Source organism: Corylus avellana, chromosome 6 (assembly GCF_965113065.1).
Source record: "Corylus avellana chromosome 6, dhCorAvel1.hap1.2, whole genome shotgun sequence".
NCBI classification, from domain to species: Eukaryota; Viridiplantae; Streptophyta; class Magnoliopsida; order Fagales; family Betulaceae; genus Corylus; species Corylus avellana.
In genome coordinates this window covers 3,962,548-3,978,936 of record NC_142495.1, presented here as the reverse complement: position 1 = coordinate 3,978,936, position 16,389 = coordinate 3,962,548, and the positions used below count along the sequence as shown (strand labels likewise).

Genomic DNA, 16,389 nt, shown 5'->3' with positions numbered 1-16,389 from the left:
AAATTCATGTTAAACGCCCTTTAAAAAAAAAAAAAATTTGTTCATATACTTAATTAAAAAAAAAAATTTAAGATTTTTAAAATTAAAATACTTAAATACATTAAAAAATTAAATTAAATTAAAAAAATTGGAAAAAGGGGTGGCTGACTAATTTGGGGGAAACTACCATCAAAACTGTTGGGAGTGGCCTCGATGGAAAGGGTAAAGTAAAAGTAAAATCGCACGCCGGCAAAAAATAAATTTTTTTTTTTGCATTAAAATATTCAAAATTTTTTTTTTTTGCACGGCGTGCTTCCCAATCACGGCTCGGATGGAAAAGAGAACTAAACAACATGGGTAAAACAAGATAGCATTGAACGCCAGTGCAAAATTTTTTTTTTTTTTTTTTTTGTATTAAAATATTAAAAAAAATTTTTTTTGCTTCACGGCGTGCTATGCACGCCGCGTACTCCCAATCACGTCTCAAACAACATTATCAGTTATTTATTTATTTATTATCTTCTATTCTAAGATGTGAACCAATGCATCATTTGAATTTTATATTTAAATAATGTTATATATCATACTTTTATTTTATTTTTATCCTATATAGACATTGTTATCAATCTTTAATTTTTCAAAACAATAAATAATTAATAAAATCACTCAATAAAATAAAATAAAAATAAAAATAAATTAAGAGTTTGGGTGACAGTACAGCATTTCTCTTTCACAAAAAATTGAATAACTAAAAAGAAGCGGCGGCATGATCATCTAAAACAGGATTCACTTGCTGTCTAAAAGTCAAAACAAATTATTAAGCTTACGAGGGATTTTAATCAGATGGATCACATGCAGATTATCATAATTAAGAGGAAAAAAAAAAACAAAAAAAACAAACGATCACGGTTTTATAACCTCAACAATCACGTGATTCACGAGGATACACGTGGTCTAATTCGAATTTGCTATTCTACTCCCTGACACACTGAATCGCCAACCTTCCTCCTACCTATTTGTATGATTGTATGGTCTCTCACATTTTCCGAAAAAGCAGTGAAAGAGATCACACGAATCCAATCCTTCATGGACGCCGAAGCAGGTGAGACAAACAAACTAGCCTCCGTTTGGTTGTTGAGAAACAGAGAAAGGAAAAAAATAAAATAAAAAATGAACAGCTTGTTTGACTTTGCAGTGATTGAGTTTTTGGGCTGCGTCCCGTTGCTACAACGGCTACCGGGATCGTCTCTGAAGAAGATCGCAGAAGTCGTCCAAGTCAAACGCTATGGTTAATTCCAATTCTGTTTAGCGTTCTTTTGCTTTTGTTACTCTTGTTGCTCTCGTCGCTTGTTGTTTCCTTAGCTACCGACGAACTTTGCTCATTTCGATACCCTTTCTGGATTCTTTTTAAATTGGGGTGATTGGAAATGATGGTTTGTTGAATGTATTGGGGTGTAGATGCTGGAGAGTATGTTGTTCGCGAGGGTGAAAGTGGGGATGGAGTTTACTTTATATGGGAAGGAGAGGTAAGCTTACTTGAGAGATTAAGATAATCACTTTCTTGGAATGAGTAAATTTATGGACTGAAAGTTTAATGTCCTGTTTTACAGGCTGAAGTTGATGGATCTGTTACTGCCGATGAAGAGAACCGACCCGAGTTCCAACTGAAGAAATATGATTATTTTGGTACAGTGAACTCTTTTTCAATTATGTTTTAATTGTACCCTATTTATGGTGTGTGGTTAGTTGGTTTCTTCTTGTTATTATTGTCTTCAGAAGTATGTGGAGTAGTTCGCATCTGAAGATTGTATATCATAAACTTCGTTATATACACTGTAGTTACATAACATGACAAATTGGTGGTAATAGTGGTAAGTGTGTACTAAGTTCATCTGGCTTCTTGTGTTATGTTTGTCAGTGTATATATATATGCTCAAGATGCTGCCAACAATTATGTGCAAGAATAATGTCGGACTTTTTTTTGGCAGGCATATCTACATCTGTTCATCATGCAAATGTAATTGCTTTGTCTAAGGTAGCTGTAATATATACACACAAACTTGTGCTTCTTGTTTTTTTTTCTGTTGCTTTCCTATAATGTGCACATATGCAGACTGTCAAGCGTATGAGATTTACCTCCCGATTCTGTTAATGTGTATGTCTGCAGTTTGAGTATCTAATGTGTTGTTTGCTATGGCAGCTGACATGCTTAGTGCTTCCCCATGAACATGTTAGTTTGCTGCAGACAAAATCGATATGGAATGCAGATAAAACTCTTGAGACATGCTCACTTGTGGAGAGTATATTACATTTGGATCCAATAGAAGTACGTTTCCTAATATTGTTTGAGAATCTTCTGTTTCGATGTTGAGTGCTTATGCTTTTGTGATAGAGCATTTACAGATTGATTTTTCTTGCTAGTATAAATATGCTTCTTGTGCCGCTTTTGTATTCCTGCTTGCTTCTAGTTAATTTGTTTTTATGTTGACATGCTGAGCATTACAAATTATGAAATTAATTTCCTTATGAGTATATAAATAATATAATGAAAGCCAAATAAATTTTCATATAGATTGTACTGTACTTCTGAGACAAATATAGAGAATAGTGGATAAATAGTTTTTATGGGGATTAAAAGATGGAAAATCATAACCTAGTGTGGAAATCTTGGAAATAGGGAAAAATCAACTCACAACTAAACTCATTGAAGCCTTAATTCCAAGCATGGGAGTCAGCTGCTCCACTCTTTCCTTGTCATCCAGCGTGGTTAATGGCACGTCCTTCCTTTTCAAATCTTTGCTAATGTATACATCCCTCTGCTTCTACATTCTTTTGGACCTTCTCTTGTCCTTTTGACTTCTTCTTCTTGAAATCAGTTTTTTCAGTGCTGTATCTTGGTCTTTGTTCTAGTCATAGTGAAAAATTGTAGAAGGCTTTCCCAGGAAGAGGTTAAAGCTGAAATGCCTTAAAACAAGCTAAAGTGCACCGAGATAATTGACATAGGCTGAAATTTGTCCATTTTGGTCTCCAGCATGGTCTATAATGAGCTGAAATGAAATGAAATAAAAATGATACCTAGAAAAGAAAAATGAAATGAAATTAACATCTTTGGTTCTTGCTGTTTAGTGTAGGGATAGTGAATTTCATTATCTTAATGGCTTTCTCTGACAACAGCATTTTCTGTTTGCAGATTATCAGGCTCAATATGCATAATTTTCTTTTTTATCACCTTGTAGAAGTTGTGTAATGTCCTAGAAAATGCTTGTCATATCCCCGTATAGAGAAACTCTTATTAGATTTAAATCTTATATTTTTTTCTTGTTAAAGGTAAATATATTCCGGGGGATCACCTTGCCAGATGCGCCAAAGTTTGGAAAGGTTTTTGGAGGACAATTTGTTGGACAGGCAAGATTAAGCTACTTTCTCTTTTTTTACATAGTTATATACCATTGACATGTTTTTGTTGGATAGAGAGGCTAAAACAAGAAGCTCTTACACACATGCACACACACTCATCACAAAGCACTTGTACACAGACTAGTGTACTTGACAAAATAAGTTGAGAAATAGTATGAGAGACACACACATAATACAAACTCTCAAAAAGACTTAATTTGAAACCCCAAAATCACTCACTTAAGCCAAGCATTCAAAATATTGTCTTATGTCCAAGGATGCCCAAAGTCCCCTTTATATAAATGGTGAAATTTAGTTTAATCGACGGTGTTGTAACTCTCAACCACTTATTGAGTTGGTGGCAGTTTGCAAAGAGAGAGTTAATGGAAGAAAAGTGGTGAGAGAAAGAGACAAAGGAAAAAAAAAACTAAACAAAAGAAAGATGATGAGGGAGGAAGAGAGATAGAATCATTGGGAGAAAGGGTCAGTGAGATAGAGGAGAAGCAATGTTGACCTTCGGTTCTGTAAAACAAATTTTCCCTAAACTCAGGAAATAGGTATGCGCATACTGCAACAGCCTGTAGTAAGGCAGTTCTACTTCTTATCTGTTTGCATGCATGATAGTCACACATCTCATCATTTGCAAATTCAGTAAGATAATATGTTTCTAGAAGTCAAGAGATGATTAATTTCTTGGAATGGTCCATAAAGCTGAATGGTGAACATGTAAACATATGCTTGAACCTTTTTTTTTTTTTTGCAATAGGGTGCTTGATCTTGAGATTATCTTTGGAGAACTTCCAAGAGACATAAGCACATCAGATTGATGTACACTTGTTCGAGGCATCTTCTATTTTCCCTTGATTACTCAATCAAAAATTGCAATTACATCATATATAGAGTACACTTTCTTGGGGTTTTCACAGCATCTGGATTTCACTGTGTTTGATTTTAAGTTAAGATAAATGCGAGTTTACTGTTATTGATTTGTTTCTGGGCTGATGGCTATAAGAATATTTTCTACTTGTTTTTCCCTCATGTTATTACAATTTAGGATAATATCTGCTGTTCAAAATGTATAATTTATACATATAGTTTGAATTTTTAATCGAACACGGATGTCAAGTACAACATGGAATTAACAATAGCTGCAGTTTTTTACATACTTGGTATTTGAAGATGCTGTGTGATGTGCAGGCACTGGCTGCCGCATCAAAAACTGTTGATTGCCTCAAGGTTGTCCATAGTTTGCATGCTTATTTTCTTCTTGTTGGGGATTTTGACAGTAAGTACATTTCTATGAACTTGTGTTGAACTTTTTTGGATGGTATATCTTTTCCAATGTTATTATTTGTCCTATCCCCCCCCTTTTTTTTTTCCCTGTCTTTCCTTGAGGATTTTCCATGCTAGTTCCACTTTCCAAATTCAATGTATACAATTATGTAACTTCCCAAAACTATTCGCTTTTTGATATATACAACCTTACTTATCCAAAAAAAAAAAAAAAAAAAAAAGAATTCCCAAATCTACTCTTACTTTTTTGAATTAAAATGTACTATAATACTAAACAAAAACAGTTGCAGAATAGTGAATCTTTATTTGCATGTGAAAGCCATAGATGACGTTCCCTTAAAAAGCAGATTTACAAAGATGGAAAGATAAGCTATGTGAATAAAAGGGTGGTTGAGAGGATAGATATAGCGCTATTGAGCTTCTCAATGTCATTTATGCTGCATGAAGTGGAAGATGGGTTTAATTGGCTATTTAATGGGGTGTAAGGTCCTAATGATGACAGGTAGAGGAGTAGTTTGTGGAAGGAATAGAGATTTGCTGTAGGGAGGTGGGGAGGGGCTTGTGTTTTTTTTTTTTTTTTTTTTTGGGGGGGGGGGGGGGGGGGGGTGGGGGTTTGGGGGCTATAATGTGGTTAGGTTTCCGAGTGAATGTTTGGATTGTGACAGATTCTCTGCCTCTATGAAGGAATATTTAGACTTTATTAGATTCAAATCTTGTTGAAGTTCCTTAGAGGGTGGTCCATGGTCTCATAATCTGAATCATTTTATGTCTTGCATTATTCTTTATTTATTTATTTATTTTTAATTTTATTCCAGGGAGTTGGAGTGTTTATTGGATGCAACTTTTTCCCAAACCGGTGTTTGATGATTGTTCTATTCTTTTAGAAGCATGAGGTATTCTGAGGGGAAAGGGTGCTTTCAAATTTTGAAAACATGTGGTTTAAAGTGGATGGGTTGTTTATAGATTTGTATTTAAGTGCCAAGGACTCAAATGCTTCTGCGCATTCTTATTTTGGGGTCTATGGATGATGGGAACATTCGTTCATGGAACCTTAGATTTATACAAGCTTTCAAAGATTGGAGTTGGAGTCTGTTGATTCTAATTTTGACATACCAATAATTGAAGGGAAATGAATTGAAAGATAGCAAATAGGTTGTAAGATAAAAGAAGTTTTCCCTACAACCTCCAAGCAGATTTTATATTGTCAGACATATTAGACTTTTCTACCTTTTTATATTGTCGAGAAAAAAGAAAGACCTTGGTTAGATTCATCCTTGAAGGCTTTTTCCCCCCTTTGTCTATTTTGCCCTTGCCTTTAAAAAAAATAAAATAAAAACCAAATAAACTAAACTGTAGAATCCTGATTGATAGGAACACTAAATTAATACTAGATTCGACTAAAAAAGCAATTGCCGGTCCCCTAGTAGTTTTTATTACAAGTTTAGCTTATTTCAACAATTCGTTTTTTGTTTAAGCTTGCACGTCTTTGAGCCTCTTGTTGGGCTGTGTAAAAACTCCAAAGTATTCTTCATTTTGGTTGAAAATACATAATGAAGTACAAACAAACTATGGCTTCCAAATGGTTTTTGTACTTGAAGTTTGCATTTCAAATTGCTGATTCAACATGTTGTAGATTCATCCACTGTTGGAATATATATATTCTGTTGCTGCTAGAGGAATTAGTGTTTATCTTGATAATTTTGATCCATAGTTTAAATCCATTATAAAAATACTATAAATTTACAGGTACCTTTGTCCATTGTCCTTTTCATGCAATATAACAAATAAGTGAAAAGATTATTAAGGATATGCATGTAAATGTTTTTGTAGTGCCAATTATATATCAAGTTAACAGATTACGTGATGGGAAAAGCTTTGCTACCCGGACAGTAGATGCAATACAAAAGGGAAACATCATATTCACATTGCTCGCTTCATTCCAAGTATGCAGTTAATTGCAATTTTTTTCTGTGATTTGTATTTGGAATTTTGATCAGTAGTTAGAGAAGTTTTGATCACCATTTTGCTTGCCTTGATTTTTTGTGGTTCTGAAGGCTGGAATTCTTAAAATTATTTACTGTCGCAAGTATAACATTGGGTTAAAGTTTTTACAGAAAGAAGAAGAAGGGTTTGACCACCAGGAAGCAAAAATGCCTTCTGTTCCTGCTCCAGAGATGGTAACTAATGTATTATTTCCTTTATTAATTAAATTATTTCCCTGTTTATTGCTATTGTAATTATTTAACTCTGTCTTGCAGCTTCTGTCAATGGAAGAGCTACGTGACAAACGTCTTACTGATCCAAGACTTCCAAGGTAAGATTTGTAGTACGCGATTTATAGTTCACTCCTATCTGCCATTGCCAATGGAGTTTCTATGTCCACGGTTAGACATGAATGATTCAGCTTTCCTTTTTTTATTGCATGCTGTTAATAATTGTCCGGTACTTTGTTATTTTCTTGCTGATATGCACTCATGCACTGTATAATGATCTGAGTAACTTATCTGGAAAAAGGAAGAAGGTAAAGATCTCAGTAACTTTGTTGGCTATTTGACAAGGAAATCCTATTAAGCACACCTAATATGTGTGTGCCTTTACCACACCTTATAAAGTTTTGAGGTAGCTTTTTTGGAGATTTCTTATCCTTTCAGGTCCTAAATCCATGTTAAATTGGAGTTTTGGAAATTAGTTTGGAACCTCTATACTGTGATCTAACCTTTCAAAGTTAATTAGATTTAAGAAGAATGACTTGCACAATCATGAAATTCGAAGAATAGAAGAATTACCTTAACTGGTGGCATTCCATCAGGAGCATATGCACCCGAAAATTTGCTATGCATACGACCTGTCGACTTGATTGAAGTGAAATTTTTAATGCTATCAATACTATGCATCTATATTTTAATAAGTAAAAGAGATATGCATTGGATATTTTCACTAGTTCTGTGCTGTTCTCCTTATGTTTTTTTGAGTAACTTTTGCGGGTGTTCCCCATTATGTGTACATTTCCATAATCATGATATTGGATGAATCATGGATTGTCCTTGTATTAGTTCCTTAGAGATTAATCTTGATTACAAGCTTAACAGTTGAATCTAAAGTTTTCATCTTAAATTACTAACACGATAGTGCTTTATTAATTCAGGACTTATCGGAACAAGGTGGCCACAACAAAATTTGTCCCTTGGCCCATAGAGTTACGTTTTTGTGAGCCTAACAGTTCAACAAGTCGGACTAAGTCTCCTCCAAGGTTAGCCTGGTTTAATCAGTTAGTATCCATGTTTCTTATGGGCTGAATGCACATCACTTATTCTATAAATGTGGATATATATATATGTTTACATGCCTGATCTTATGATTTCATGTTAATTGTATTGCAGTTTGAGGTATTGGTTTAGAGCAAGAGGTAAACTCTCAGATGATCAGGCCTTGCATAGGTAGGCAAACCTTTTTACAAACTTATGTACAAGTTACAGTATTAGTATTGCATGAACTTACGACCTGTTTGTTTCTTCAGTCTGCTTTGATTTTGAGGGAACCTTACATTGTCTATCTTTTACATGTTGGTACAGTCTAATAACAGATACATACCTTGTCATCTCTCTGTTTTACAAATTTACACGATTGAGTTGCTAGTATCACACTACGTGCTCTGGATTGGCCTTGTTATGTTTGCTCTTAGTAGAGGCCAGAATGAAAAAAAATTTGTTGGCGGACTATGGCTCAAGAAAGGTTAAGTTGACATCTATATAGGAGTTCTTGGGAGATTTTTACCAGTACAGTAGCCACCTATGTAGGACCTGCCACGTCTTGTACTCTTTTCAAGTATAAATCGCAAGAGCTCAGAATTTTTTTTATTTTATTTTTATTTTTAAAAAGAAGATATATATATGGTAGCTTTATTTTTCTTCAGATTTTTTCCCTAACTTTTATGATTACTTGAACATCTTCATCAAGTTTTGTTATAATGATTAAGGGACAAAGGTCCAATTTACGGTAGCTTTATTCTTCTTATTTTTTTAACATGCTGTTTTGGCTGCTTGCAGGTGTGTAGTCGCATATGCTTCAGATCTAATATTTCTTAATGTAAGTTTGAACCCCCACCGTAACAAGGATTTGAAGACAAGATCTGTTAGTCTAGACCACTCGTAAGTATGTGCTCCTGTTAACAGTTAATTATGTAACTAATGGCCAAACCATGTAACAAATATGTCAAATATTTGTGAATACACTTTTATTTAGTACGAGGTTGATAATGTATGGCCTTGTTGTGTGATGACCCTTAACCAGTTATGCCTTAAAAAGAGGAGCAAACCATTTATTGTTAACCTGGTTTTCGATTTCAAAAGGATCAATTCCTTTGGATGATGCTGAATATAGATGCACTGCTCTCATTCATCAAAGATGATGTTTCTGGTCATGACTTGGATGTATCACTGTTGACAAACATACAAATCTTAACATAGATGTAGTCAATTTTGGTATGTGCATTTAAGTTCATTTTCAAAATTGATTGAAGTATTTCTTTGCTACTATTATTTTACTTAATTCTTATCAGGATGTGGTTCCACCGGCCTCTGAGAGCTGATGACTGGATATTATTTGTGGTACGTGCTACAAAGTGTTCAGTTCTTGTGTTTAGTGTATGTGTGTGTGTGTGTGTATAAGGTGCTAATACTATGCAGTGTGTTACAGATTTCCAGTCCTGCTGCTGACAATGCGCGTGGCTTTGTTTCAGGCCAAATGTTCAATAGAAAGGGAGAGGTAAAAGATTTCATTTTATGTTCATAAAATAGCACAAGCAAGTTACTCTTCTTTCTTCTTAGGGTTTCCCGCCAACTCCAACCCCTCCCCTTTTCTCACTCTCTTCTCTCTTTGCTATCGTTTCTCTCTGTCGAACTGAAGTCTGTGTCATGAACTGATCTATGCATGTGTTGATGGCAGCTTGTTGTATCACTAACTCAAGAGGGCCTCATTAGGAAGGTTAAAAGTCCAGGGCCACCTGTGACATCCAAGCTGTGAGCTGGTCTACAGTAGTCAATAGTTCGTGCAAAGGAGCATTATAATAAAATCCTGGTGATTTCCTTTATATCAAATATTGAATAATGATGTGTAACAGTTGTAATCAGATTGCGAAAAATACCAGTCATTAGTTCTGACTGTTCTTGTGAGGAAAGAGGCATGGATAATTATCTCTGAGCTGAGTAAAAGGTTAATGTTCTTGATTTGGTTGTAAAGAACATCATTTGCGCAATATAATATTGTTATAGCACCCATATTTTTTCCTTTTATATAGCAAAACAACATACTCCGTCCCCTTGGCCGCCCCCGGCAGCGGACGATAAATATATGATATTGTGATAAGAGGCAATTACAGGCATCATCATAGATCAGAGCTTCCACAAGAAGTTAAGGTACAAAGGTCAGATTTGACGAACTTGAGAGGTTGCGATTCCGATTCAGGGCTCATTAACCTAAGTCAGGCAACTCCATTGAAGCCCTTTATTTTCCAGAGAAAACATCATATTTTTTTTTCTTCGTGATATGATTGAGATTTCACAAGAATTTTGTTAGAAAATCAACCGGATATAGTCGGAAGGATTTGATTGATGAAGAAAACTAATGGGAAATGACCCAAAAACACGAGGTATTAGCTTGATTTATATACCCTTCTTTTATACAAATAACCTGAGTATCATATCGCACATACCTTAGAGACTGAAATCATATAAGAATATGAGATCAAAATATTAAAAGAGATGGAGAGGGAAAAAAAAAAAAAAAAAAAAAAAAGGGACTATTTCCGATGAAGAAATATATTTTATTATTTTTGTTGATTTGAAGATTGGGAAAATAGGGCTTGACCCGGCCCAAGTTAACACAAAGCCTATGAAACTTAAATCCACGGGTCAGCCCGGTCCTTTCATCGACACGCAACTTTCTTGATTCACAATTTCGCCCCAAAAAGAAACATCAACCAGATAACGATTAATTAGCTTCACCATTTCCGCTCATTCATAATCAATTCCACAACTACGCAGCTTATATTCTCACAGGTTTGTTTTCCCGCAAGATTTGTTTTCAATTTTACAGGTCTGTTTCGAAAATTCTTTTCAATCTTACTCCTTTGGTTCGTAGGGTTTGATTGGATTGGAAATATCTGTAGCCTTCCGTTTTGTTCGATCTGCATGTAGAATGTATGAAGTTGGGGTGGTTTTCAGATAATTTAATTCGATTTTCGTTGCGGTCTGTTTGGTTGCTGAGATTTTGTTCTGGAAAATATGTGTTGCATTGGCCATTGAAGTATACCGATTCCTTTTCTTTGCTTCTTTTTAAATTTGATCTACTTAACAACCAAACAGGGGATGAAGGTCTGTTTTTCGTTTAATTAAACACCGATCAATTTAATTGATATAAAAAGAGTGGTGGGTTTGATTGGGATTCAACTTTTACAATTTTTAGTTTTTCTATTTCTCTTAAAAAAGAGGATTCTTGAAAATAATTGACCCAAATTATGAGTGTAGGCTTGAATAGTGTAACTTATTGCATAATTGTGTGTTTCTGTGTGCTGAGTGGTCTAGTGGAATTGTGGTCGGCTGGAAAAAAAAGGGTTTACAGCTTTAAATCTAGAATTTCAAATTAATTTGAGGTAATTATCAGTATAATTTTCTTTCAATGAATGATATGAAGGGTAGACTTAAGCCCTAGAAATGATCTGCACAAGGATTTAGCATAGTCAAATTGTGAATACTAGTTTAGGTATTGAGGCTCTAGCTTGTAGTTGGGTTATCAGGTTCTTCATAATGTTGCATGTTTGAGAGGCTTATGGATGTCTTTTACATCTAGCAGGCTTTGGATTGTGCGCAATATTGCAATGGAACATCTAGATAGTGGATCAGGCAGTGTCTGTCAAATAGAGTTGACCGAACCTCCAATTATATGTGGACTACCAGATCACATTGCTCTTTTTTGCCTGGCGAGAGTTCCTCGAATGTACCATACGCTTCTCAAGAGTGTTTCAAGGAGATGGAGAGACCTAGTGTGTAGTGAAGAGTGGCATTTGCACCGTCGAAAGCATAAACTTGATGAGACTTGGATTTATGCTTTGTGCCGAGACAAATGTGATCGGGTTTGCTGTTACGTGTTGGACCCCAACTCATCAAGAAGGTGTTGGAAGACCATTCAAGGGCTTCCACCTCGCATCTTGAAGAGAAAGGGTGTCAGTTTTGAAGCATTGGGAAAGAAAGTCTACTTGTTGGGTGGCTGTGGTTGGTCGGAAGATGCCACCAATGAAGTATACTGCTATGATGCTTCGACGAACATTTGGAGTGATGCTGCTCCATTGTCAACTGCAAGGTAATACTCCTCACTTCACAACAAAGTTACTTGCACGCTGGTAATTTAAGTTTTCTCTAGATTCAATTTTTTTTTGATAAGTAAGTTTTCTCTAGATTCAATTGATCCTCACTTTCATAGATAACATATTTCAATTTATGAAATCTGTATGGATTCTGTTCTTCATTGTTTGCATCCATGGCCAGCTGTAACTTGGGGTGACAGTGAGAAGTGCTTCATTTTCTTTTACTTTTGTTTTGCAAATTCACAAAATAAAGGCCTTTATTTTCTTGGATCTGCATGGGTGCAAATGGAAAGTCTGCCAGATCTTTTTTTTTCTGTATTTTGGCTTTTTTGGGACAAGATTTTCCTTTCTAATAAGTCTTGTTTTAAGCATTTAAAAAAGTAGAAGGGGCCCCGGACCCCTGCAGCTAGGGGTTTGGGTTTAATAACAGTAAAGTGCAAGATTTACTTGTAAAAAAGGGGAGAGAGGGAGGGGGGCTTAAAGAGACTCTGGTAAAAAATTGGTTAAATATGGGGTTTATTTTTGTTTTACTATTGATCGTTCATTTGTAGGTTACTTAGCTATTCATGCATGCATACCGCTATCTGTTTCTTCATCACTTATTTTTTTCTTCCTCAAAGATCATTTTCTTTTTCCTGGCACTGGAAAACTGGAAATAATCTTGTAGCTCTATGTATTCAGGTGTTATTTTGCTTGTGAAGTTTTAGATGAGAAAATCTATGCCATTGGTGGGTTAGGTTCAAATTCAAGCAGTCCACATTCTTGGGACACTTATGACCCTTCCACAAACAGTTGGAAGTCTCACGCAGACCCAAACATTTTTCCTGAAATTGAAGATTCCATAGTCATGGATGGGAAGATTTATATTCGCTGTGGCACTTCTGCTGTAACTTCTCGTGTGCATTCAGTGGTTTATGAACCATCAAGTGGTACATGGCAGCATGCAGATGCTGACATGGTGTCGGGATGGCAGGGTCCAGCAGTTGTTGTGGATGGTACTCTTTATGCATTGGATCAGAGTTCAGGAACCAGGCTGATAATGTGGCAAAAGGAAACCAGGGAGTGGGTGCCAGTCGGGAGGTTGTCTCCCTTGTTTACAAGACCACCCTGCCAGATAGTTGCTGTTGGGAAAAGAATATTTGTTGTGGGAAAGGGGCTTAGTACCGTCATGATCGACATTGGCAATGCAGGGAATATGGGAGGGGTGATGGTGAGTTCTTCTATACCTAATTTAACTTCCGATGATGATGTAATTAGCTGTAAATGTTTAGCAATTTGAGATTCTGTTTGTACAAGTGTTTAAATTGATTGTTGTTTGATACTCTGAATATACTAAATGCTTTGGGGGCCACATTGGGACACCCCTGGGAACTGAACATGATACGTTGTATCTTACTCAACATTTAACTGTATCTTGTATTTATACTTTCAAATAAATTCCTAATGTGGATGATGTTTATGTTTTGTATTCATTGTTGTGTGATACTCTTGACAGGCGTTAGAGGATGTTCCTTTTTTTCTTTTCTTTTGTGAGTAAGATATTAAATACAAATAGGGATTGTTGTGAACTTGTGATTGCATCGTGCTGAAGGAGGTTCATTGTTTGTGAAACTAGTGGTAAAAACATGTGCATAGATAATTAAAGGCGTAAAAAATGGTTTGGATTGGTTCGATTCTGGAGAATATCAGAATCTAATCGATATTCTACCAATAAATCTAAAACTGAACCGAGTTTCATGTTGAACTGAATATATTTGGGTTAAATTTGAATTTGATTCCTCGACAGGATGTATGAAACTACTAAGATCTGATAATTGGTTGTCTCCTAAATCAAGGCCAAATCAAAGCTCATCTTGGAAAGCATCATGTAGTGGCATAAAAGCAAAGTAAAATTCACAAAACTTGGGAGCTCCAAGCAGCAAGACATGCACGGAAATGAAATTACCATCTAAACACAGTAAAAAGGACCATCCAGTGCAGTAGAATAATGGATCAGTAAGTTTATCTTGATTAAAGCTTCTACAGTGAAGTGATTTTAGAGGGTTTTTTTTTTTTTTTCCTAATCAATATGGGAGAGCGGAAATTACAACATTAGGAGAAAACAAATGAGTAGGCAACCTTAACAAAGCGAAATGCATGCTGAGAAGGTACCTAGTGTACAATGCTATTGCATTTGCGTTGTACAAAAATCAGTCCATTACGATATTATTTTTGTAGAAGCAAGCAACAAAAGAAAGAACAATAGAAAAAATATATATAGACATTCTAGAATCTAGCATCTTCTCTTCATCACTTTTAATACATCAATAATGGGTGCAAGAGGAAGAGATGCTATGCGGGTATTATCAACAAATTATGGTACAGATGAAATCAATGCCCTTTTGGAGTAATTACAGTACACGGGAAACTCTCAAATCTACTGCAGGTGAGACACCTCTTGTCGATAGAACCCTTTCCTTCGAAAAGCCGGATGTATGTCCACATTGAGCAAATAAGTTAAAACAATCATCGGAACACCCTTGTCATCCCATTCCTCAAATTAACTCATATAAAAATAAAAGCAAGCTTGATAAAATAGGTCAGCTAGTCTTTTTCCTCTTGAATGCAGGATGTATGATTCCATTGTTCGAATCCAATTTGTCAATCTTAGAAATACACTCTTTCATCCTCTTCAAGACATTAGGCATGACAGAGGCATTACTTGACATTTTATCTTTAAGTAATTGTATTTTCTTAGCCATCTCTTGATCTTCTTCTGCCTGTGGTGCCCCCTCACTAGATTTAAACTGTCCTCCTGCATCTGTACAACAGACACAAGGTCTCTGTCTCAAACTACTGCAGATAATTACAAAAAAAAAAAAAAAAAAAAAAAAAAAAAAGCTACTGCAGATGCAATAACTGAACAACAAACAATAATGTGGTCACTGAAGCCTTTTTTTTTTTAATTGGTAAGTTACACACGCACCCAATGGGAATTGAACCCACAACCTTACCCTCCACCTTGTTTCAAAGGGAGAAGTATCATTTGAGCTAAGTTCACTGGCAAAGTGGTCACCTAAGCCTTGGAAGTTAAAACCATTCGGTTTGAGTTCAATCTTAGTTTCAAAAGATAGACGAAAGTTTAAGTAGGGACCATTTTAGCAGGCAAATAACGCAAGCAAGAAATTATGTTAATCGCAAGTACTATATTTCAAGGCTAAAGGGAGAAACTGTTCTTTGGATTTTTTTTTTTAAAAAAAAAAACACTTGTTCCCCCACGCTCCTCACCTGTGCCACTACCATGGTCATCTTCAACATCAATGTACTTAGAGGTGTTTCCTTTACTTGGAGCAGAGTGCTGAGCAGGGACGAGGTTTAGTAGGACAAAAGGAAGAGGCTTCCCTCCTCTCTGATGCGTGAGCTCCACTGCTATTACGATCTTCACCATCAGAACCAATGTTTCAAATTCCACTTATAATCCTCCCCACTTCACCACACAAAAAATCAATCACCACCCATACACTTCCATCATTTGATCATAAACTACTCCTTATATACAAGTATTTCTTACACTCTCCATCATTATTCTCAAATTTACAACCATAAAGACAAATCCAGAGACCTAGCATCTTCCTAAACAACAATTAACAGGTTTCATCAGATACCCTACACACATAATCCGTCCAATCACTTTTTTCCTAGAGAACAAGTCTACAAATGGATTTTTGGTGGCCAATGGCTAATTAGGCCTCTTTGTCGCAAAGAAGCGCACCAATTGGCTGTGCTAACCACTCACTCAATGACAGTTAAACATTCCCATATTCGAATATATTAGACATTAAACATTCCATAATTCAAAACCCCCAAATCCTAAAACCTTCATTCTTGAAAAAAAAATAATAATAATAATTCTTTCTTTTTTTCTTCTGCATTTTCCACCGTGCACACAAGCAACCATAATCGAACCCAAAAATAAGAAAACCAAACAAAACTCGAAACGTGACCTGTATTCGGAGCCCCTGATGGAGCGGGTCCCAAGCCGTCGGGGAGAACAGGTCTCTGAGCAGAGAGGGCGGAAGCGAGAGTGGTCCTGAGCTGATCCGGAAGCGCAGCTCTGTATTCCAGAATCTTCTGCGCCATTTCCTTAACATCCGCTTCCAGCTTCTCCACCTCCTCCTCCTCCTCTTCGGAGGTCCGAACGTCTTCGCAGGTTCCTAGGGTTTTGTTCACAGCCATCATGTTTGGATTTGGGTCCAACACAGAGAGAGCATGTGGGTGAGAGAGATTCAGGTGGCTTTTGGAGGGTAACCGAAATTTTTTTGAAAGTTTTTAGGGTTTTTCAAATTTTCAAAGCTTTGAGAGTGTGAGTGGTAAAGTGCGAT

General features: G+C 36.0%; 3 protein-coding genes across 6 annotated transcripts; 2 read left to right on the top strand and 1 right to left on the bottom strand.

Annotated features, from left to right (window-relative positions):
• The first annotated feature begins 1,013 nt into the window (after positions 1 to 1,013).
• LOC132186252 (acyl-CoA thioesterase II) lies at positions 1,014 to 9,942 on the top strand. 4 transcript variants are annotated; one of them, XM_059600129.2, is made up of 17 exons: positions 1,014 to 1,081; positions 1,175 to 1,267; positions 1,438 to 1,505; positions 1,590 to 1,665; positions 1,968 to 2,014; positions 2,180 to 2,305; positions 3,307 to 3,384; positions 4,573 to 4,660; positions 6,499 to 6,611; positions 6,783 to 6,845; positions 6,927 to 6,982; positions 7,814 to 7,918; positions 8,049 to 8,105; positions 8,715 to 8,816; positions 9,227 to 9,275; positions 9,364 to 9,432; positions 9,613 to 9,942. In XM_059600129.2, exons 1-17 carry the CDS (start codon positions 1,066 to 1,068, stop codon positions 9,688 to 9,690), a joined length of 1,284 nt encoding a protein of 427 aa, XP_059456112.2. In that variant the 5' UTR covers positions 1,014 to 1,065; the 3' UTR covers positions 9,691 to 9,942. The 4 variants fall into 4 exon arrangements, with proteins under 4 accessions (XP_059456112.2, XP_059456113.2, XP_059456110.2 ...); XM_059600130.2 differs by lacking the exon at positions 9,613 to 9,942 and having other exon boundaries at positions 8,715 to 8,820; positions 9,364 to 9,406; XM_059600127.2 differs by lacking the exon at positions 1,014 to 1,081 and having other exon boundaries at positions 1,150 to 1,267.
• Positions 9,943 to 10,606: 664 nt separating this feature from the next.
• SKIP4 (SKP1 interacting partner 4) lies at positions 10,607 to 13,487 on the top strand. The gene is made up of 3 exons (XM_059600131.2): positions 10,607 to 10,724; positions 11,518 to 12,024; positions 12,710 to 13,487. Exons 2-3 carry the CDS (start codon positions 11,543 to 11,545, stop codon positions 13,305 to 13,307), a joined length of 1,080 nt encoding a protein of 359 aa, XP_059456114.2. The 5' UTR covers positions 10,607 to 10,724; positions 11,518 to 11,542; the 3' UTR covers positions 13,308 to 13,487.
• A 770-nt stretch (positions 13,488 to 14,257) lies between these two features.
• Positions 14,258 to 16,376, bottom strand: LOC132187352 (uncharacterized). Its single transcript, XM_059601641.2, has 2 exons — positions 16,012 to 16,376; positions 14,258 to 14,828 (listed from the first exon to the last, which is right to left on the bottom strand). Exons 1-2 carry the CDS (start codon positions 16,244 to 16,246, stop codon positions 14,608 to 14,610), a joined length of 456 nt encoding a protein of 151 aa, XP_059457624.1. The 5' UTR covers positions 16,247 to 16,376; the 3' UTR covers positions 14,258 to 14,607.
• Between the last annotated feature and the right edge of the window lie 13 nt (positions 16,377 to 16,389).

Excerpts from the sequence above, each read along its gene's own strand:
- LOC132186252 (XM_059600127.2), top strand. The coding sequence starts at position 1,150 with ATGAACAGCTTGTTTGACTTTGCAGTGATTGAGTTTTTGGGCTGCGTC. Across the intron at positions 1,506-1,589 it reads ACTTTATATGGGAAGGAGAG|GCTGAAGTTGATGGATCTGT; the intron begins GTAAGCTTACTT and ends CCTGTTTTACAG. Across the intron at positions 6,983-7,813 it reads ACTGATCCAAGACTTCCAAG|GACTTATCGGAACAAGGTGG; the intron begins GTAAGATTTGTA and ends TTATTAATTCAG.
- SKIP4 (XM_059600131.2), top strand. The coding sequence starts at position 11,543 with ATGGAACATCTAGATAGTGGATCAGGCAGTGTCTGTCAAATAGAGTTG. Across the intron at positions 12,025-12,709 it reads GCTCCATTGTCAACTGCAAG|GTGTTATTTTGCTTGTGAAG; the intron begins GTAATACTCCTC and ends CTATGTATTCAG.
- LOC132187352 (XM_059601641.2), bottom strand. The coding sequence starts at position 16,246 with ATGATGGCTGTGAACAAAACCCTAGGAACCTGCGAAGACGTTCGGACC. Across the intron at positions 14,829-16,011 it reads ATCAGGGGCTCCGAATACAG|ATGCAGGAGGACAGTTTAAA; the intron begins GTCACGTTTCGA and ends TCTGTTGTACAG.